Genomic DNA, 21,976 nt, shown 5'->3' with positions numbered 1-21,976 from the left:
AAACATATACACCACAAACGGGAACACCGTACACTCTAAGAAAAAAGGGTGTGAAAAGGTGGTAACTTCTATAGTATACGCGTAGTTGCCACGTACACTCTAAACACTGAACTTTACCGCATAGCACGCTCTGCGCCAACCATTGCCATGAATGATAGGGTTATCGCTTCTGATTCGAAGAGAGAGGGGAGCGTACGCCTTTTTATGTCAATTTGGATACATGATAATTGCACAAAAAGGCGTACGCCTCCCTCGCTCAACCAATCAGAAGTTGTAACCCTATTATTCATAGGTAGCAGGTACACTCTTAGAAATGAACTTCACCGCATGGCACGCTCCCAGCCAACCATCATCTCAAATGATATCGTTATCTGCTCTGATTTGTTGAAAACGGTAGGCGCACGCCTTTTTTGTGACAATTATGAACCGCATAAGTGTCACAAAAAAGGCGTACGCCTCCAGTTTTCAACGAATCACGGAAGATAACGATATCATTCGAGATGATGGTTTGCTATGAGCGTGTTATGCGGTGAAGTTCATTTTTAAGAGTGTAGAACTTTGCAACCTTTTAAGCACAACACATGAGACAACTATTACCTCCTCAAAGGTGTAACTGCTCCACCCTTTTTTCTAGGAGCGTAATTATTGTGAAGCCGGACGGTTTGCTGATGACTGATGAGATGTCAAAAATGTTCTTCAGATGCGATTTCAGCATTCTTTTTTTTATATATAATCGCACAATATCTTACGACGATCTCAGCACAGCTCGATTCCACGTGTGCCTCTCAAATTACATAGCCAATGGTAAGACGGAAGAGTGTTGGTGATTGCGCAAGGTGTGCAAATGGTGCTTCATATTATACAGGGTGTCCCAGAAAACGTGTCATTGAATTTTAATAAAAAAAACTACACCACCTAGAGTCATGCGGTCAATGGCATTTCTTCTTACTGGGTTTTTGCCACCTCCTCGTGTGAATGTCGTGTAACGTAAGTTTAATTATGTAAATTTTTGCGAGCTTAAGTCGGAAATTTGCCTAGTAAAGGTCACTTTTTTACCCCACCAATGGGAAGAGCGTGTTTAATTTAGTCAAATTAATGAGAATTGACAGGGATATTCAGAAGCTACCCCATCGGAAAAAAAAATAGCCGAACATCATGCTCTACGGAGGTCGCACAGAATAGCGCACGATGAATTTTTCAGCGCGATCTTTGTCAGTCCGACGAAAGGAGGTTGGAAACCCGGTTGTGCCTCATATGCACCAAATGCTCATAACCTCCAAACGCTCAAAACCTCCAAACGCTCATATGCACCACCAGCTCCGGTGGCGCAGCGGTAACGCGTGCGCTTGGAGACTGGGAGGTCCGCGGTTCGAATCCGCGGGCCGGCTGTGCCGTCTGGGGTTTTTCCTGGGTTTCCCCTGGGTTTCCCCTGGGCACAGTTCCCCTGAAGTCGGCCCATGGACGCAGCTATCCTCCCCCCGAGCGGATTCCGCTCGGTCTTCCACTTCACCCTTTCCTCCTCTCCACCATCTTTCCCTTCCCGAGAAACATGCCGCCTAATCAGGCAGGCAGACCTCTCGGGTTCCTCCCAACGACACTCCTCCTCCTCCTCCTCCTCATATGCACCGAAAAAAAGTTGGTGGTTTTGAGCGTTTGGTGGAAATCAGCAGGAGGGGAGAAGCTGCTCATAAGCACCAAACGTCCAGAACATCCGAATGCTCATATGCACCGAAAGGCGGGCGACCACAAAGGTCGGGTCTTCCTCTCCCGCATTTGGAACAAGGTCATTGGGTGAGAAAGGTGGAATGAATGGAGATTACCAAGACCGCTTAATGTGTCAGTTTGAAGTTTATGTAACAGCTTGGTCCTGCTTGTATGTAGCCAGAACGAATAGCGCCTTCTCGTTTATGGATTTCAATTTGAGCTTTATTTTCATAGACTTGGAGGCAGCCTAGGACAAAAGACTTGATTCTAGCTCGAAAGGCACTCGGCTCCCAGGGCTGTAACAACAAAGAGCGTGGTCCCCTCCGAACATATGTCCGGGTTCACTTACAGTGCAGAAGCTCGAATACGATATTTATATAGGGTTTATATTATGCATACATAGGCCTGCAGTGAACATTTGCGCAAAACCCTTCTTTCGAGCCTTGTTCTTCGCAAGTTGGTTAATCAATGCGTCATAGTTCAGAGATATGATAATCATGTTTTCGGTTGACTACGAACTCAGAAAGCCTGACATCTCTTATGGTTAATTGAGCGCATGATATTCTTGATCGGTCAGTTTCATTGTGCTGAGACTTCTTTCAGCATCAGCGACAGTAGCTGGTGTGGTCAGAAAATAGAATGCTGACGCAAATGCAAGGATTCAGATATATCTCCTGGAGGCTTTCTTGTATGTGTACGTTAACAATCGTTTGGCGTCCCTTTGTTTGGCGTCCTCTCTTTTTCTCAATGACACAAAAGGATATTCCATTATAAGTTCGCTGGCATCGATGTCTACCATTTTTACTTCAAACTTTTTGCTGCGATTCTCCAGTTCAAGTTCCCATTGACGCTGCCCCAAGTTGTTAGCGTTTTACAGAAATCCAAACAACTTTTACCACTCCACGAGTGGGTCGACAAAACAGAAGATATGGCCTGATCAGTGAGAATAAGAAAGAACTGAGATTTGAATTTTCGTTCTGCAGAAAGACGACTCTTCCTTTTTATTTCTTTATTTATTTATTTCACTCTTAGGAGAAGGTAGCAGACATTGCAGAACTGCTTCATGATCTTGTCGAGTTGTCTGTACTCCGCCAAATAAAGAGAGGAACAGAAAGAACAGACGCAATTTGTACAATACAAGCGGTGCAGCAAATGGAACCGCTTTTATGTTCCTCATTAAATGGCGTGCAGCATTTATTGTTCATTAAGATTAATGTTAATTTAAAAAAGCATGTCTTCCAATTTCGAACAAATGAGGAGTGCGAATGATAGCACTTGATTGGCTATGATTCGGTTTATCAGATGTCCACAACGACGCTCCTGTATTTTTGGGCGCACGGAACCGCGCGGGACCATTTCTTCCGCCACGCAACCAGGGACCAATTTTTCCGGGACGAACTTTTCCGGGACTATTTTTTTCCGAAACTCCATCCAACATGCTCTACACATTCTCGCTCCTATAGTTATTCTATACCTTCGGTCTGGAAGATGACTGGTTTGGTTCTTTGGATGATTGGTTTTCAACTCATTTCTGTTTGCCCACCGTTTTAGGCATTCAAGAACAACATTACTTCCTCTTATAAGTAGAACTCGGAAATGTACGTGCCAAAACGGTCAAAAACATGAAAATAGACAGATATTTAGACAAAAAAAAAAAAACCTAAGCAGGCAAGAGCATGCAAAAACAGACACGTTGTAGCACATGCCAAAACTACTTCTAATGTACGCTTCACGACGCAGACTTTATACTGTGGAACTGTAGCGAATGCTACAGAACCATTCGATGACGCCAGTGCCTGACTGCGACGCTGTGCAGCGTCAATCCTCCTTCCTGCACCGCTAGTTCAAGCTCACTGGGTGTTATCGTTGAACCTCTAACATATATTCAGTTTAATGTTATTTCTTCAGTTTATTTTTACTACTCGTTTTCTCTTGTGTTTACTCGTTTATGTAGCTTAAGGCGCTATGGAGTAGACGGCGTTCCATGTTGATATCCGTTCATCGGCCACATTTTCTCTTACACGTTTTGTCAACCACACTCTACCTCAGGTAGGCGAATTTAATTCACTGTGGTGACGATGAAAGGTCTCGCCGTTGTTGGCCTCACAGAGGCGGGCAACGTCACGACTGACGGCCTGGGGGAATGTGCATCCTGGTCGACTTCTATAGGAACTGTGCCGACATATGATTTGGTCGAAAGAAATTTCATCGAAGATCGAAACGGCAGCGGTCGTTTGATCGATTTTTTATTGGTTCACTTGGAGTGTTGAACGCCGGAGTCCTAAATGCCGTTGTCCTAAGCAACATTTAACTGCGTGTAACCCGTTTGCTCGTAAACACATTCCTCATGCTAACCCACTTTGTCTAATAATAATTGATTTCAAGTATTAAACATTCTTGGCAAATAAATAAAAATAAATTAATGACATTTTTCGATTGTTTATTCCTGTTGAATGTGGATAAACAATGTATTATTGTTTCTGACAATCAACTGACCATTGTATAGGAGAAAGAACAGTTTTAGTTTATTTACTTTTCGCCTATGTGCAGGTCAATCTAAATTTAGTTCTTGCAACAGACATGTAACCGAAGAAGTCCTTCGAAACCTAGACAAGATAAGCAGGGCAGCAGATCTTTGTACTTTCTCTATTTTTTCGGATAGCGTGCATGTGTAGTGACCCAGATTGCAGATGCATACACTAAACGAGGTTGAACTAAGGTTTTATATGCTGTTAATTTAATATCTTTCGTTGTGCCATGGCGAAATTTCCTTCTTAGCATCCACAGACTTCGAGTGGCTTTCGCGCACATATGGCTATCCCGTTTCAGACCGTTCCCTTTAAATATGTCACCAGCAATGAGAAGGGTGCTCAGAAGAAACACAGACTATCGGCTGCTCCCAACCTGGGGCAACTTTCTTCAACATGTGTCCGACTGGTTCGTAAATTACAAACGTCTGCAAGTAACCAGCGGTCTCCCTGCAAAAAAAAAAAAGAAAAAAGAAAGAAAAGAAAAAGAAATAATAATAATAAAAATGAAAAAAAAGCAGAGTACCCTGATTGCCAGCTCCGTATGCTCGAGTCAAAAGTTACAGAAAAAGAGGTGCGGATGACACAGTGCATGCAGTTTTGAACTCCCTTCGAACAAACGTCTTTCGAACAAACGGCGTCGATCAACCAGCTTTCGATCAACCAGCTTTCGACCAAGCGGCGTTCGACCAAGCGGCGTTCGATCAAACGCCTTCGATCAAACGTCACTAGACCAAACGGCGTTCGACCAAATGGGCGGACATTACGGCGTTCAAACACCAATTGACTCACGATAGATAAAAATAAACTTCCATAAAAATTCGTTCTGACTACAAACAAGCAGGACCAAGCTGTTACATAAACTTCAAACTGACACATTAAGCGGCCTTGGTAGTCGCCATTCATTCCACCTTTCACACCCTATGACCCTGTTCCAAATGCGGGAGAGGAAGACCCGGCCTTTGTGGTCTCCCGCCTTTCGGTGCATATGAGCATTCGGATATTCTGGATGTTTGGTGCTTATGAGCAGCTTCTCCCCTCCTGCTGATTTCCACCAAACGCTCAAAACCACCAACTTTTTTTCGGTGCATATGAGCGTTTGGAGGTTTTGAGCGTTTGGAGGTTATGAGCACTTGGTGCTTATGAGCTACTACCTGGAAACCCAGCCCTCCCCGACATCGCAGAAAGAGATAAAACAGGCACGGCTTATCACGTCCGACTTTCGCTGGGATAATGCTTTCCCTCTCCCAATTTAGGAACTGTTACTTTTTCTACTATCACTCTGTGGGCTGGCTTCGGAACCTCCTTTCGTCACACTGAGAGCGATTGCGCTCAAAAAGTCATCGCGCGCTATGGTCCGGTGCTCCGAAAAGCATGATATTCGGCTATTTTTTCCGATGGGATAGCTCGTGAATATCACTGTGAATTATCATGAATTTGAGTGAATTCGGCACGCTCTTCATATTGGTGGGGTAAAAAGTGACCTTTACTTGGCAAATTTCCGAGTTCAGTTCGCAAATATTTACATAATTAAACTTGGAGTACATGACATTCCCATTAGGAGGTGGCAAAAACCTAATAAGAACAAATGCTGTTGACCACATGATTCTAGGTGGCATAGTTTTTTTATTATAATTCAATGACACGTTTTCTGGGACACCCTGTACACAGGTTAAAGGGGTTGCAAACGTTGGCTCCGTATAATAGTATTGGAATAATGCAAACGGTCATTTGCATGACTGTGAGCTCGTAATGTTAGTTTTACAACGCAGAATGTCTTTACAATGAGGATGGGGCCGTGATGTTACACGTAAGGTTTGTCAGCCTGTATGTGCGTGCGCCGGAAACCTGCGACACATGGTGCTCGCAGACCTGTACACGTTACTAAAAAAATAATTGATTGTCGTTACGCTGTACGAAAAAATAATTTTTAACCGTTACAAATTACTCGCCGGAAAACAACAACAAGAACAACATAGATGAATGAATGATGATGATGATGTGGGATGTTTCCCTGCGTTGAGTGCAGGACCCTGCCCCACTCCAGAAAGGTTCACATGAAAGGATGAAGAGGGAAGGAAAACAAAAGAAACCCCTAACAGTTCTTGAAGGAGGCCGGTGGCCCTCAGAAAGGAAAGAAAAGCGCGAAGTGCACGGCACTGATGTGCCGGAAAAAGTAATGACGAACGTCTAGAAAAGTAACGCGTTACTTTCCCAATTACTTTCGACATCTGAGGGAAAAAAGTACAAACAGAAGTGTCTGAACGTCGTCGTGCATACCCGCCAGCACTGCAAGCTGCATGGCACCGAGAAATTGCATGAGTTAAAGCTCAAAGCTGACAGGAATTTTGCTTGAGGGAGGCACAGCAGGCATTTGAACAAGATATTTTGTCTGACATTTCTCTCCACCGCTCTAAACATGCCAGATAGTTAGGCCACGGCGACAAGTCATTGCAAGTCGTCGACATCGTTGTGACATCAACAGTATTCCGCACAAGACTGACAGGAGCTCATGAATGTACAGGAGTCGCGATCACGATCAATCTCATCTGGGTCGGAATGTCTGAACCTTTGTTAGAATTGTGAGAACCGTCCGCGTTTCCGCGACATTCACGCAGAACCAAAGCATTCCTTGGTGACCTTGAACTTGGTATCGGCAACCGAGCATGCAACCTGGATTTGGTAATGAGTGTCGAACAACTGAATAATGAGGAGGAGAGGACCTCGATATCGACGATCGAGCGTGCATCCTCGAGTTGGTAATCAGGGCCGAACTACTAAATGAGGGGGAGGACCTTGATATTCCCGGTTGCGAAACTCGATCTCGAAATTCACGTTCTCGAAACAGGGAACATCAAGGAGAATGCTCGATTGCTTCGTAAGATGATATACCTCGTTTAAAAGCACGATATCGCTATTTAACCACTCAAATTCACGGGTTTTCGATGTCTGTCCAGTCCAAGTCGTTTTAGTGAACGAAAGCCACATTTTAGCGGCTGTTAGGCTCAGCAGGGCGGACGCGACGGAACAGCCTGTTAATTGGATTTTATTATTAGGTTAGCCCGAGTTCGGTGTTTGCATTTACATGTCCAGGTTATAGTCAAAGTTCGCCGTTGGCAGTGTCCCGCGCGCGACTGTGCATTTTATTGTCAGATAACATTTATTTGCACTAGTTTATTTTGCAACGGAGATTGTGTGGAATCCACGTCCAATATTGGAAATTGTGCGAAAGTGTGCCAAAATAGTGCGACCGTGGTGCTAAATTAAATTGCACTCCGTGGATCTGTTTTACTTCGTGAAACCCGTCGTTGAAAATTTTTCTGTAGTTTTCGTTACCAATATATATTTTAGCCATTTTTCATTGTAATATATATAATCGCGGGAAAAAATGACGATCGCGAAATTCGCGAAAATTGCCACCTTTAGGTACTGGATTACAGCGTCAATAGTCAGCACAACGATTCTAGTTACTCCTGTTTCACAATAACCTTCTCTCTTTATTGCTACATACACCGACGTATCCATGCGCTTCTGTACCTGCATAATTTCTGTGGCAGGTTTCCTGCTTCCTATACCCTGATATTCCACCTTGCCGCGCAACTACGTTTAATAGCGTCATTGTCACAACAAAGAAGGCGTGATTCCGCGTTACTTCTGTCGTAGCGGGACGCTTCTGAAAAAGCTCTTGGGCTGCACGCAAATATAGACACGGGAATATCCCTGGTGAGTCACGGCACTTTTACTAGAGACGAAACCTGTTTCAGACCCCTTTGATTATCAGCAATGACGTGGGACAGCAATTGAGAATTGGGCTCTGCCAGAGGGGAATATCGCAAAGGCGACTCAAGGCCACCGGGAGGTACAAATAAACTTCCTTTTGGTCGCTTGTCTTCCACTTTGCAACCTTTGAACGCGTCGAGACAACCTGCGAACGGATTAGAGTGGAGAGAAGATGTATTTTGGCAGCGGCATTGTTCTCCTGGGTGAGTCTATGGGATGGCATATCGTTCTCTATCTCGCGGCAAGTTTATCGACGCGATATTGTGTCAACGAGGGACCCGGTTGATGCGAGGTTTTGATAAACCTGGGATCAACATGGTCTTCATAAATATGTGTGCATCAAGTGCAGAGTTGTCGGCATAATATGTGCAAAATGCAACCCTTCCTGTTACTGAACTAGTACATTGGCCTTGTTTGCAGCAAGCAGTCGTGCCAAAGCGGAGCAACGTATCGATCGTAACACTGCACGGAGGCCATGTTGTGCTTTTGATAGTGCACGGCTTTGGACATGATTGTTTCTTTTTGCGCACCGCTCACTGCTTAATTTACGATATATGTGCTTCTCTGATAATGGAACAAGCGGTATCGGTATTCATTGGAGCCCTCGATTAATGCGACAATAATAATCGAGTGTAATGACGACTCGTAGTGACAGCGCAGTGGTCGGACCGTGGATTAACCTTGCCCACCCGCGGGCATCGAGGCCCCTTCGCTGAGGACGACGTGTCCAAGCATGCCACACAGTTGTTGTGCCCTGTGTGCGCGCTGTGGCTGCGGTGAACTCCTTGTGCATTTCTAACGTAAACGACTTCATGCTCCGTCCATGCAAACGCAGGCATGTTTTCACGATCCTTAGTTCGTGCCAACCAGTCAATGCTGCACCTGCTATCAAAACGAAATAACGGAATACCGCTACTCCACTCAAATGTAGCGCAAAAGTAGCGCGATGCCGGTACTGCTACCAAATAAAAGTAACACACATGCTCTGCCGGAATATTATTTAATATTGTTCTTGAACTAACTTCAGAATACGTGAATCTGAGACATAATTTAAATGCACACAGCGAACTAACAACTGAACAAACAACATTCCGAACAAAATATTTCGAACAAAAGATGATTTTTCTAAAAACAACAGTAAAAACAACAGGGGAGCTACTTGAAGCACCAAATAATGCTTTAAGTACATTTTTGAGTAGTTGTACTTTACTTTATGCACATTTCAAATTGCTTTTTTTTATTCCGCTATTATTTTATTGTTGGCGCCGCGAAACAACTCATTTCAAACGCGTAATTGGTACTGCACTTGAAGTACTTTCCTCCAGTACCTTCCTGTCAGGTACTCAAGTACACAACTGGGATTTCGAACAAAAATCGGAAAATACGAAAAAAATAATTTCTCTGTCTTGAAGGGGCCTTTTTGGAGTAGAAAACTCATCAGTGACTGGCATGAAATGCTGGCAAGTTGTTATGTTCTAGAGATTTTCCCACTCTGCTGTGTGACTTCCAATGCAGGTTCACAATCATGCAAATAACCCTCTGCTGCATTTAGCCGGCAGAACAGAGGGCGAAGTGTCAGAATCGGTTGAAGCAAAGCCGGCTAAGAACTATGCTGATAGTTTGTTGTGTTTCCGATATATTACCGTGTTCTATTTCCACACGACACCACGTTTTGTTAACCTGCAACAACAAAGCGGACAACAAAGCTGCGAACGCTAGCTGAAATATGTCGTCAACGGGCTTATGGTAGTTTTGTGCAACTCATTGCATAACGAAAACTAGCCTTATAATAGTCCATGTTATGGAGTAGCTTATGTTCGGTTGCGTATCGAAATTCTCAACTAATAAAAAAAAGAGGAAAACACCGGATAGAAAGCGGAGAAATACACGATTCGATAGCTTCTGAAACATCAGCACGGAATTGCATCACCCCGAATCATATCCGATGGCGATTGCCTTCTGAGAGTGAAATAGCAGGACATGTCTGCTTCAATGTCGAGCATACAAAAGCAACAAAAAGCACTACGCCGCCATTGTCTCACTTTCTAGTGTGTTCCACGTTTCGTACTCCGCGTGACAAGTAACGGTAGCGGAGAGAAGGACTGTCGATAAAGGATCCGGGATGGGGGGGGGGGGGTATATAATTAGGTTCTTCCTTTCTCCCACGCACCCCCCTACACAAAAAAAAAAATTAAAAAAGCGAATGCCTGGGTCCGCCCCTCACTCTCAGAAAAAAGGGTGTGAAAAAGGTGGTAACTTCTATATGTAGTTACCACCTAGGTCAACATAGCGTCTGACAAAGGGTGTAAAAGGGCGGTAAAAGCAATTATCATATATCCAAATTGCTACAAAAAGGCGTACGCCCCCCTCGCTCACCGAATCAGAAGTGGTAACCCTATCATTCTCGGGAGAGAGTGAGGTAGCAGATAGAACTTTGCAACCTTTTAGGCACAACATATGCGACAAATATTACCTCCTGAAAGGTATAACTGCTCCACCCTTTTTTCTGAGAGTGCTGGTACCAATTGCAGACGTAACGAGGTCGCTATTTACTCCTCCACTGAATAATATTACTAATAATTAGCAGTAGTCACTGGAAACAAACAATGACTACAGTATTATTCACACGCCGCTCATAGCCACAGTTGCTCCGCGGCGCTAACACTGTATTGTACTGTATTATTCGCATTTCGCAAGGCATTATTCGCAACAGTCAGATTCTCTAAGATATGTATCGTTGATGTTGATGTTGATGTTGATGTTGGCGAAAAAAATAAAAGAGAGAGTGTGATTCATGCAGTTATGTATCGCCTTTGTAACCTCGCCACTACTTTGTTTGCTTCGACGTCCGATTAGACCTCTACCCGAGAAACGTCATCATGACGTTGGTAGACATATTGAAACCCAAACAAATCGGAAGTGGAGGGCTGGGTTCCACGATAGGACACTTGTTCGCTGCCTCCTATTGAAAGAAAAGTAGGATCGAGGATCGCGTCCCTTTCAGGGTAATCCCCTCAAGAACCGTGGCTTTCGGGCGCGACCTTGTTGGCCCCTAGCTTCGAGCGTAATTCAAGTCTACCAAATTGGTGGCGCTGTCGAACACTTTAACGTCATTTGTTTACAAACAGGAAGAGGTCCATTGCATTGATGTGATTTCGCTGGTAATGGAGGAATTGCTTCGGTGTTGTCCTCTTACCATCACGCGATAGATTCGCATGAGCTTGTATATATAGAATCCTATAGCAAACTGTGCAGATTCTCAAACCTCGGCTTGATTCTGGAATATAGCACTCGTACATGCATGATTGACGCGTCTCGCAAGGGTGTTAATAGTATGATAGTATGAACAGTTGAAATATGGCGTCATCGAAAAAGCCGACAGCGGCGGCATTTGAACCACGCTTTTCCATTTCAACTGTTCATGTCCCCAGGTAACTTGAGGCTTCTGTTGTGTTTGTCCCTTTGTATGTACTAGCCTCAGAACAATTACTTTTCATCCTTTCCACCGTATTAATAATATCTTACATTCTGCCCTGCATTCCGTAGACCGTTATACGGATTAGTAATTTTACCATCATTTACCTTCTCTTGTAGCATGCCTAGTGTTCCAAGCAGCCGTCGCAGCGGAAGATGCAAAAGATGCAAAAGAACCTGAAGACTCTAAAGAATGTGTTCCCCTGAGAGCAAGAGATGTATGTTGACCATCCTCTCTTCACCGACTATAATGAAAAGGAGTTCAGATGACATCTTGTTTAACAAAGACATTAAATTACGTCTAATCAACCAAACCGATATTTCATTGTTTCTTGGGAAGAAATTTAGTCTATCAATAATTTAGTGTGTTATTAGTGAGTGTTACCGTTTATAACGTGGCTTCAGAAGTAGCGTGTCTACACCGCACCCAACCAACGGATAAGATCCTGAGTCATGCACGCTGTCATTGGTGCCATTAGGTACGGTAGGTTAAGGGTGACGTTATGTTCATGCCGTAACGGTATGCCTCCAGTGGGTCTTCGATCGCACTTTTAAATGAGCGAATAAATTGAAAATTTTATTCTATATATAGCTAACCGATCTCTCAGCATTGTACGATGCCCCAACCCCCTGACTTTCGCCCCTTTTACGTGGCTCTTATTTTTCCACGTTATCACTGACTTGAATTCTAAAACGCATATGTTTCATTGTATGTATAGTATGGCATAGGATCCCGCTGCTTCTACATGTGCCGCATTGGAGTTGGTCGACTCAAGCTGAAACGTGAGGAAGAAGGCAAACCTTGCTCTGTAAGTTGCATGCGGAACATTGATACCTCTAATTAGGGTTATCACACATGGTATTCGTCATTTGAAACATAAGGTCGTGTCTAAAGCCTCGAAGATCGTTCTGGATGTGACCCACTTTGTGGCTAATTATAAAACAGTTCCAATCAGGCAACGAATGTTCTGGATGGCGATTGAAAATTACACCGACGTGCATGGGCATCCTTATGTGAATGCAGCTGTTGCGTGTATTTGCTAACTACATATACCCGGTGTTTCACGAAAATCCTCCGGCTGAATAATTCGTGAACAGGTGGCGCATCGAAGAAATTTCTTTTTGGTAAAGAACTGAGTAGTGAGCGGCTCATTTGCATACGCTCACTAATTAAATATACATCCTAACTTTTAAATTTCACTTCGCACGCTTATGGAACCTCTGTTTTACGCATCGGGACCTTCAGCGAAAAATATTGCAAGAAAAAAAACGCGTCGACACTTAGTGATTTTTCCGAGTAATTAATCGGTTTACATATTTCTTGCGCAGAGCAATGCACCAATGCGCTCTTTGGATCAGCTATCCAGCTGTCAATTTCGTGTTCATCCGCCTGGTTGACACACGGGGGTGACGGATGATAAGGAACAGCCGCAAGACCGCACACTGTTAAAACAGCACTTCACCACATGGCACGCTCCTAGCCAACCATCATACCGAATGATATCATTCTGTGTCATGATTTGTTCAAAACAGGGGGGGGGGCGCCTATCTGGGACAAGATAATCTGTCCCAGATAGGCGCCTCCTCCCATTTTCACCAAATCAATGCACAGAATGATATCATTTGGAATGATGGTTGGCGGAGCGTGCTATGTGGTGAAGTTCTGTTTTAACAGTGCAGGAGACGCTTTGGTGTTCCTTCTCCTTCTCTACAGGCTCAGCCTCCCGTTTTCAACAAATTGGGCGAGAACGTTGTCATTCGGGATGATGGTTGGCTAGGAGTGTGCTATGTGGTGTATAGTTAATTTGTGAGTAGTAAGAGTGTACCCCAGTAGTTCACAGCGGTCGCGGCGCATTCGTCATCATCCATGATAAGAGCACGCTATCTCACCTACGGAACGACAGAACCGCCAGCGCTGTTTACCAGTTGCTTTGATAAGGAATACTAAAGCATCTCTTGCGGCTGTTCCTAATCTTCCGTCGCTCCCGTGCGTGAACCAGGCGGATGAACACGAAATTGACAGCCGGATAGCTGATCCAAAAAGCGCATTGGTGCACTGCTCCGCGCAAGAAATATGTAAACCGAAACCGATTAATTACTCGGAAAAACCACTAAGTGTCGGCGCGGTTTTTTTCTTGCAATATTTTTCGCTGAAGGTCCCGATGCGTAAAACAGAGGTTCCGTAAGCGTGCGAAGTGAAATTTAAAAGTTAGGATATTTATTTAATTAGTGAGCGTATGCAAATGAGCCGCTCACTACTCAGTTCATGGGCGATGTCCCAAGGATCTTTACCAAAAAGAAATTTCTTCTATGGCGCCCCCTGTTCACGAATTATTCAGCCAGGGGATTTTCGTGAAACACCCTGTATATTTCACAGAACGTGAACGGATGTGAGACTCTGAGGCAAACAAAGCAGTATTTTGGTTTGTGAAACAGTTCTCAATTCATTAAGAAAAGCGGTATAGCGTCCCACCTTTTGGTTTATTTTGTGCTTATTTACGTACTTGTCATAGCCTGTCTTTGTAGGCGGTTTCGCTTTGGAAACAACAATCCGTTGTCGTTCGACTGGAGCGCTTAATGCGAGCAATTGTTTCAACTCGAATCACTCTCCGCCGTGGAGTGCACTGTTGCGAAAGTTTCAGCGTGCGTAGAAAGCGGAGTAAATTACACGTGTGGGCTCTCTTGGTTCCCCTGGGGCATAGGTTTTGATCAAAGGGAGGAAGAGGGGGAGTTGGTGATAGTTCATGTCGCTACAATGCAGCACTGAGACGGGACGAAGGGCTGTAGCTAGTGCGCCACCTATTTTCCTTTTGATTGTTTAAATATGCCTGCGCAAATAAATTCCTGTCAGTTGAGAGTTTGCAGATACGTTGGTCTCCTTGTTTTAACCGCCCTTCGTCCCTTCTCAGTGCTGCATTGTAGCGATATGTGCATAGGTTTTGCCCTACCTCGATCTGGTACATTAGTAAACTTGGTACAGTATGGGTCTTTTATCGTCCACCATTGCGCGAAGAGCCCTTATTTCTCCTTAAAACTATGCTGCTCTTTTAAATGCTTGATGGTATGATATATCATGTCAAGTTAATATCTATAGTTTTCTTTTCTCAATCAATCTTGTGAAGTTCCTCATGTACACAACTTTCCACCGCTATCTTCACTCTAACAACTGCAAGAAATTAATAGGCAACATTTGGAATCAATCAATGAATGGTGTTGGTGGCGGTGTCAGAGAAAAGAAACACACACATAAAGAGACCATAATGAGATGGCGCTGATGCCGACGAGCACGCTGGGCACTGCCCCAGTGCCAATTGTAGAGAATGAAGGATGATGATTGAGATGGCAGTTCAGGTGATCAAAGCACGGTGAGTGGTCGGTTGATGACAGAAATTCCCAAAAGTGACGAAGACCTTGATGCATATGGGCGAGACAAGACCCGGGGCCCAGCACCTTGCCGAACGAATAATGAAAGCTGAGGTGCATGCGTGATGGTGACAAACGTTTTTGCTTAATTCGTTTTTTCGCCACGCTGTCGCCCTTCGGTAAATAAACATAGGTAAAACAGTCAATCTCGCAGTGCCATGAACATCGACTAAACTCTCAATCGTTTGGTGCATGTCCCGCCTTTGTTTTACAGATATTTGGACGGCCAGGGTCATGCATTCGCGGTCTTTGCTTGCTGGACGATTTTAAGAAGTACTTGGAGGAACGAAAAAGGCTTCACGACGAAAAGAAGGTCACCCAAGCCCGCAGAAGAAGCCACAAGAAAACGGGCAATGACCCCACAGAGGAAAGTGATGTGACACCGCTGTCTACAGCTACAGAGTCGGATGTTCAATAGAGCCCTATGTCCCTTCGATTATTGTCAATTATTGCTTCGTTTCTGTTTTGACACTTACTTAAATATCGTTCGTTTGGTTAGTACCGCTTGTGTCTTCCTTGCGGTACCCGTCGATATAATATAGAGCTGTGAAGTTTATCAACTGGAAAGCGAGACCTGTAGCACTGGAGCATCTTTAATAAAGTCGAATTCTAATTAATCTCCTTCCTCATCGACTTGTAGCAGTACACTCTTAGAAAAAAAAAGGATGTAGCAGTTACACCTTTTAGGAGGTACACTCTTAAAAACGAACTTCACCGCATAGCACGCTCCTAGCCAACCATTATCTCGAATGATGTCGTTATCTGCCCTGATTTGTTGAAAACGGGAGGCGTACGCCTTTTCTGTGACACTTATGCTATTCATAATTGTCACAGAAAAGGCGTACGCCTCCCATTTTCAACAAATCAGGGCAGATAACGATATCATTCGAGATAATGGTTGGCTAGGAGCGTGCCATGCGGTGAAGTTCATTTTTAAGAGTGTAGTAGTTGGCGCATATGTTGTGCCAAAAAGGTTGCAAAGTTCTACCTCTACCGCACTCTCTGCCACGAATGATAGGGTTACCGCTTCTGATTCGGTGAGCGAGGGGGGCGTACGCCTTTTTGTAGCAATTTGGATATATGATAATTTATTTTACCACCCTTTTACATCCTTTATCAGACGCTATGTTGACCTAGGTGGTAATTATACATGCCTTTCTGCACCGCTTCCGGTTTGTTGCCAAAACGACATCCGGTTTCGCAGCAAACACGTTCTGCGCCAACCGCTATGGCGACTGATACTGTTATCGCTTCTGTTTTGAGGAGAAAGAGGGCCGTATACGTCATTTTATGGCAATTCGAATTGCCACAAAGAGGCGTACGCCTCCCGTTTTCAACAAATCAGGAAAGTGAAAGCTATCATTCTGTATGGTGGCTGGTTCCGAGCGTCCTTAGTCGCGGAAGGACCGGAAGTCTTCGTGACACCGAAAGGCTTGTTTATGTTTACCCGTGAGTGTCATGTATAGAAGTTACCACCTTTTCACACCCTTTTTTCTTAGAGTGTACACATAGAACCTGTATTTTTAAGGTAGTTCGCTGGTCCCGTGCAAAAGATAAAAAAGGAAAACAACTTAATGCGTCACGCGTGCGTTAAAGCGCTTAAGAAAGTGGCGAACACGACATTGAGCATGATGGGAAGTGGTGTTCTGAGGCTGGAACACATAGAAAGGGCAAATACATACAAAGCCTCAAGTGCCTTCTTTCACGACATTGAACATTCGGAATTATGAAGATGTTACAAAATATACACAATATGATACTGTAGATGAGCTAGTGAGTGTGTGCCACGTCACCACGTGTATATTTTGCGTCAACAGAACGCTCATCAAAGTGTGTGACGATGTATGCGAGCGGATGTGATTGAGTGGTGCCGAGTGGAGTCTCCCTCTACTATACCAGGATGGACCAGGATGGTCATAGATATACCTAATCCCATGTGTGGTGTGCAGCTGAATCAATACATCGCCCCTGACTGAATGTACCTCTCTATCGCACCTTTCTCTGCAAGTCTGAAAAGGTGAATTCGCTCAATCGCCGTACGTGTGGCGTAGCGGAAAACACAGAACACATCTTGCTGCAGTTCACATCGACGTGATCTTCATGCCATGGGCGTTCCCAGGATTTCTTCCAATCGGGGCCAAAGAGTATCCACGGGAGGAGGAGGGAGGGGGGGGGGGGCAAAGTGTTCAACCAATAGACACTAGATAACAGAATGACGACAATCGAAATCTGCTATGGCGAGTAAGGCTCAGATTATTGGACGACATCTGAGTATAAATCATGACGACGTGTGAGTAAAGAGGGCAATTTCGACAAGTTAACTTCGAGCTCCACGGGGGCATGGCCCCCTTGCCTCCCCTCCCCCCCCCCCCCCGCACACACACACTCGGTACGCCTCTGCTTCATGCTACCCTGGATCTGTTGGGTGAATGGTCGGCTGTGCTAAGGTGACGAACGTGAGTCAGAGCCCTGGTGATATTTCCTATATGGACATTGCGCCAGATAAACCTGAAAGACGGTTCTGCACCGATGCGAATCTGCATTGAAAATTTCACAGCGAAGAGGGTAATAGAAGGGGAGAAAATGGGCACCGCAAATACCGAAACTCATGCAGCTCTGACTAGAGTAGCTCTGACATCACTGCTCTCGCCACCGCCAGTGAGGCAGCGCACGAGAAGTCACGTGCTAACGGCTACCAATGGGAATGGGCGCAACTCTGAGCTCTCTGACGTCTGTGCTTTGCTCGGGTGTGTGTTCGAGGGCTTGTACTATCTCGCTAAGTACGGGACGTAGAATCATAATTCTTTTTTCCTCAGTATTCGAGCGTGAAATACATTGCGTCCGTAATGTAATGAACCACGTCTATGAAAGTGCCCCAAACCCTTAAAGGGACCATGAAATGATTTTCGAGAATTCCGAGTACTCTGCAGGAAACCGTTCGCAAGATCCATCACTATCGTACACACATCGACTTTTAACCGTATTCAGTACAACGGGGTCGCAGTTGTCAGACAAAAATAACAGGGCGTGACCGCTGGATATATGCCTTCGAAGTGGGCTTACGTCATCGCCATCCAATCCTCTCAGCCAACTGTGAAGGACGAGGAAGACACACCCCGCCGGACCACGTGGGTGCATGGTTTCGGCTTGGACAACAACGGCGTTGTATATCTCCCGTCGAAATCACTTAACATATGGCGAAAGGCAAATTATCAGCAATGGAGGAAGAGGTTATGCGACGCACACAGCGTCTATGGATTGTTCAGTACGCACCACCTCGTAAAATGTCACCGACGAAGGTATGTTCCGACGAAGAGGAAGTTCAAAGGGGAAAACGTGCTCCGGTAACCATGCTGACAGTCAACGGCTATATTACATTCCTCGTAGGTTTCTGTGTCAACGGTTAGATACAGTCTTGTCTCCAAGTGAAATTAAAACATGTTTCATGATGAAGTATGCAAGCTTGTTTGAAAATATTGCACTTTGCTCGCAAAAGCCCGTCCGCGAATCGGCAACATGTTCTGTGTATGATGTCACGGCCAGTTCGCCTCGAAGGCGGGCCATAGCAGCCGCCGTTCACGCCTGTGGTAAATATAGAATATTTTCACTATTTGTACGATTTTCAACTTCATATTTCACAGAGTGAATGCTTTATTACAGGGGAACTAATTAAACGTGTTTGTGGGCTTGTCAAATATCGTTTCATGGTCCCTTTAAAAACCATATTTTCCCTTCTTCTTACATACACATAAAAGCATACGCTGGTTTACTTTCACGCATGAGTGATTTGGTGTGGCCGGCTCCTCGATTATAGTGTCAACCAGACTTGTACGTATTTGGAGTATTGTATTTAAAATACTGTATTTTAAATACAATTTGCGGTATTTTGGTACTCTACTCAATACTTTTTGTTTTGTGTATTTGTACTCTATTTAAAATACATTTTATGGTATTTTCTACTCAATACTCTAATTACATTTTGTGGATCTCCCTCTCAAACTTTCTGTGTCTCGTCTTTCCATTATCTTGCGTGTTCAGTGGAAATTTCCTGAGTCCCTCGGACTTGACCCGGACATTGGCCCTTCTTGGAAGTCTCCATTTAGAGATCTTGCCCCGTATGTACTAATCCTTTGCGGATGAAGGTTCTATTATGTGTGCCCTAATGTGGTAACGCCGAATTCTGACCTCGCCGAGCAGGGACCTGCTAGAGGTTTGATTTGTTCTGGGTCACATATACTTAGTGGAGTTATATGATATCTCTTTGTCATCTTTTTGGGACTTCTGTTTAGATGACTCCTATCATACAGGGACGGCTTGCATAGTACGCGGGTTTTAGGTTATTCATGTCACATAGCGGCGACTCGCTATATTGACCAGTGACCGGTGACTTTTTGAGTTCAAGGACAAATAGTATCTTAATTGTATTTCAAATACTTTTTGAAGTATTTCGTACTCTATCTTAATTACTTTAATTTTCATGTATTTATACTCTATCTTAATTACATTCTAACGTCAGTATTTATTATCTTATCTTAAATACATTTTTGAGTATCTTGTACATGTCTGGTGTCAACCTTTCCGTTTTTTTCTCACAACCAACCTAACCTAACTACTCTTCTTATTCCACTTTTACAAAGCACAGCAGTAGACAAGATCTGCGTCGGACAATGACTGTTCTATAGTCGTGTTCAACCTAATAACAGCATTGCGGGTACCTCTTTTCACTACAACCATTGTTTATTGTTCTTTTTTTTCTTTTTTTCTTTTTCTTTTTGTCCTGGTTATCATGCATATCATGCATAGACGAGTGCCTCGTTCCACGTATCCACTAAGTTCTCGTGGAGAGCCTGTGCGAAGCTATCCCTCCACGACTGTCATATGTCGTTTTCGTTCCCTTGGAGGCAGAAGTCGTACCAATTGCCTGCAACGCCTGTTAAGAACGGTCGCATGTTCTCGATCTTAGCTGCAACACGGGTCCACCCGTTACGCTGGCAGGCGCGTTCATAAAGCTTCAACCACGTCTCCGCACTTTGGGAGTGTCCATCATAGGTGTCCGGCTTGAGGTCTTCGGGACGTCGGCAGCCGTTGTTGCACAGCGAGCCGAGGAGGTCAACCAGTGTCTGCTGCTTCCTGGCCATTTGGATCTGCTGCTCCTTCATGAATTGGAGAATCGTGGCTGGGTCCAGCTGACCAGGCAGCTCCGGAACCGGGGCCGTTGGCGAAGTGCTCTCCGTCGTGCGTGGAGGACAAACCGGCGAAAATCATCCAGTTTCATGTTGACCTTGCAAACAGATTTCTTGAGTAATTCATCGACGTCGCTCACCCCTGTCTTGGCGAGGAGATACTGGATGAGCTCGGCCTGTGCGCCGGGCAACGTTATGTCCTCATCTCCAGTGACGCATTTAGCAACCAGTGGTTATGAAGGGGTTCCTCCAAGTTGAAACTCTACCCACATCGTTCGTAAGTTGTCGGCTGCGCCAATGTAGCACTTTTTCTTCTTCTTCTTCTTCTGCCACAAAGGAAATGGCCCTTAGCCACACAGGGCGATTGGCCAGGAGTACTTCTTCTCTCAGAACCTTCTCCTTTATTCTATCCTACTTCCTTCTTTTCTTCGTCGTCTCCCTCGGCTGGCTACATAATATAAACGTCTCATTCAGCACCCGATATGCCGTGTTTGGGTTGAACATGACCATGAACACGACCATATAGACAACAATAAAAGGGCTTCTGAGGTGAAAGGGCTCCATTCTTCTAGATTTTAAGTTGCTGAGTATGGATAAAAACGTGTAGGTGCTAAAGCTGTTGCACGTGTTCCGAAATCATCTACTTATAACATCGTGTACTTCAAAATACCACAACGTGTTCTGTTCGCTGCTCATACCTAGGGTTGTTAGATGTCCCGTTTTGACTGGGACAGTCTTGCTTTATAAGGGAAGACGCGCTTGACAAGCGGCGCTTCAACTCCTTTGCGTTCAGCGCCTCTTGTGGAAAATATGTGCAAACACTGCCTGTAGCGTGCCGTTTGGTCGGTATGGTTCGCATATATTTGCGCGTTGTTGGGCGTGGTGGAGAATGTTCCTATAGGTAAATTGTTGCGATTTTTCGAGGCGCAATATAGAAAAGCGAAGGTTATTACCGGTATGCGGACACGTTTATAATGTGAAAGAAAAAAATCTTCGGGTAAGACATAGCTATCTCAGGAAAGCGCGTGGCACACACAAGCCGACGTATTTACGTGCTACACACAACTGCAGCTGCACTGCTTCTATGCATAGCCAGCAAAACCGCGTTTATAGAATCAAGGTCACGCTATAATGAGGATTTGTCTTACCATGTGGTTGCGAGATAGACAATGCAGAAATCAGCGAAAAGGCTTAGTTCACCAACTTAATCACTCGGCACTGATCTTTCAACATTTCTTACAGTATACGTATACTACGAAGACAGGTAGCTAAATTAACAGCTGTGATGACAATGACGCTGGCACAGCACATCTTAACCTATAGTACCTGAAAATAATAAAAGCTTGGAATCATCTGCCACCATGGTCTGCCACCACTTTGTTAGCCATATACGCGAAACCCGCATGTTATATGTAGAACAGAATTGCAGTAATTTACCAGCGTTAATGATTTCAGCCAGTTTTAATTGTTCGTAATGCACATTCGGCAATAATTTATTATTATGAAGAATGATGGGCATTCTGTACTATTACATTTAGTTTTATGGCGAAGTATCGAGCTTTGAAGACTCGTGAATACACAGCAAACGCGAAAAATATCGTCTGTATATGGTATGAATATCAGTTGGGTATTTGAGTATTATACTTAGCGTGTTACATATCTTGGTGCACTGTTTTGCACATTCCACGTGGATACAGACCTGAACTATGTGGTATACAGTTTCTGATTATATTCCGGCAGCGATCCAGGGTTCCTACCGTTTTGCTCGGCCTCGAAGGAAATCCGTACGTTGATAAGGAAAACAGCCGACGAAACCGAGCAACTACCTATAATCTAAAAGAGTAATAATAATAATAATAATAATAATAATAATAATAATAATAA

The 21,976-nt window shown here is 44.4% G+C and overlaps 1 protein-coding gene across 1 annotated transcript; it reads left to right on the top strand.

Annotated features, from left to right (window-relative positions):
* The first annotated feature begins 7,867 nt into the window (after positions 1–7,867).
* Positions 7,868–15,526, top strand: LOC135399550 (uncharacterized). Its single transcript, XM_064631294.1, has 5 exons — positions 7,868–7,955; positions 8,014–8,215; positions 11,607–11,704; positions 12,206–12,295; positions 15,124–15,526. Exons 2-5 carry the CDS (start codon positions 8,185–8,187, stop codon positions 15,325–15,327), a joined length of 423 nt encoding a protein of 140 aa, XP_064487364.1. The 5' UTR covers positions 7,868–7,955; positions 8,014–8,184; the 3' UTR covers positions 15,328–15,526.
* The last annotated feature ends 6,450 nt before the right edge of the window (positions 15,527–21,976 follow it).

Source organism: Ornithodoros turicata, chromosome 1 (assembly GCF_037126465.1).
Source record: "Ornithodoros turicata isolate Travis chromosome 1, ASM3712646v1, whole genome shotgun sequence".
In the NCBI taxonomy this organism is placed as follows: Eukaryota; Metazoa; Arthropoda; class Arachnida; order Ixodida; family Argasidae; genus Ornithodoros; species Ornithodoros turicata.
This window is presented reverse-complemented; position numbering and strand designations above follow the sequence as displayed.

Coding starts and splice junctions, on each gene's coding strand:
- LOC135399550 (XM_064631294.1), top strand. CDS start 8,185: ATGTATTTTGGCAGCGGCATTGTTCTCCTGG. Junction 8,216..11,606: donor CAGCGGCATTGTTCTCCTGG/GTGAGTCTATGG, acceptor CTTCTCTTGTAG/CATGCCTAGTGTTCCAAGCA. Junction 12,296..15,123: donor AAGAAGGCAAACCTTGCTCT/GTAAGTTGCATG, acceptor TTTGTTTTACAG/ATATTTGGACGGCCAGGGTC.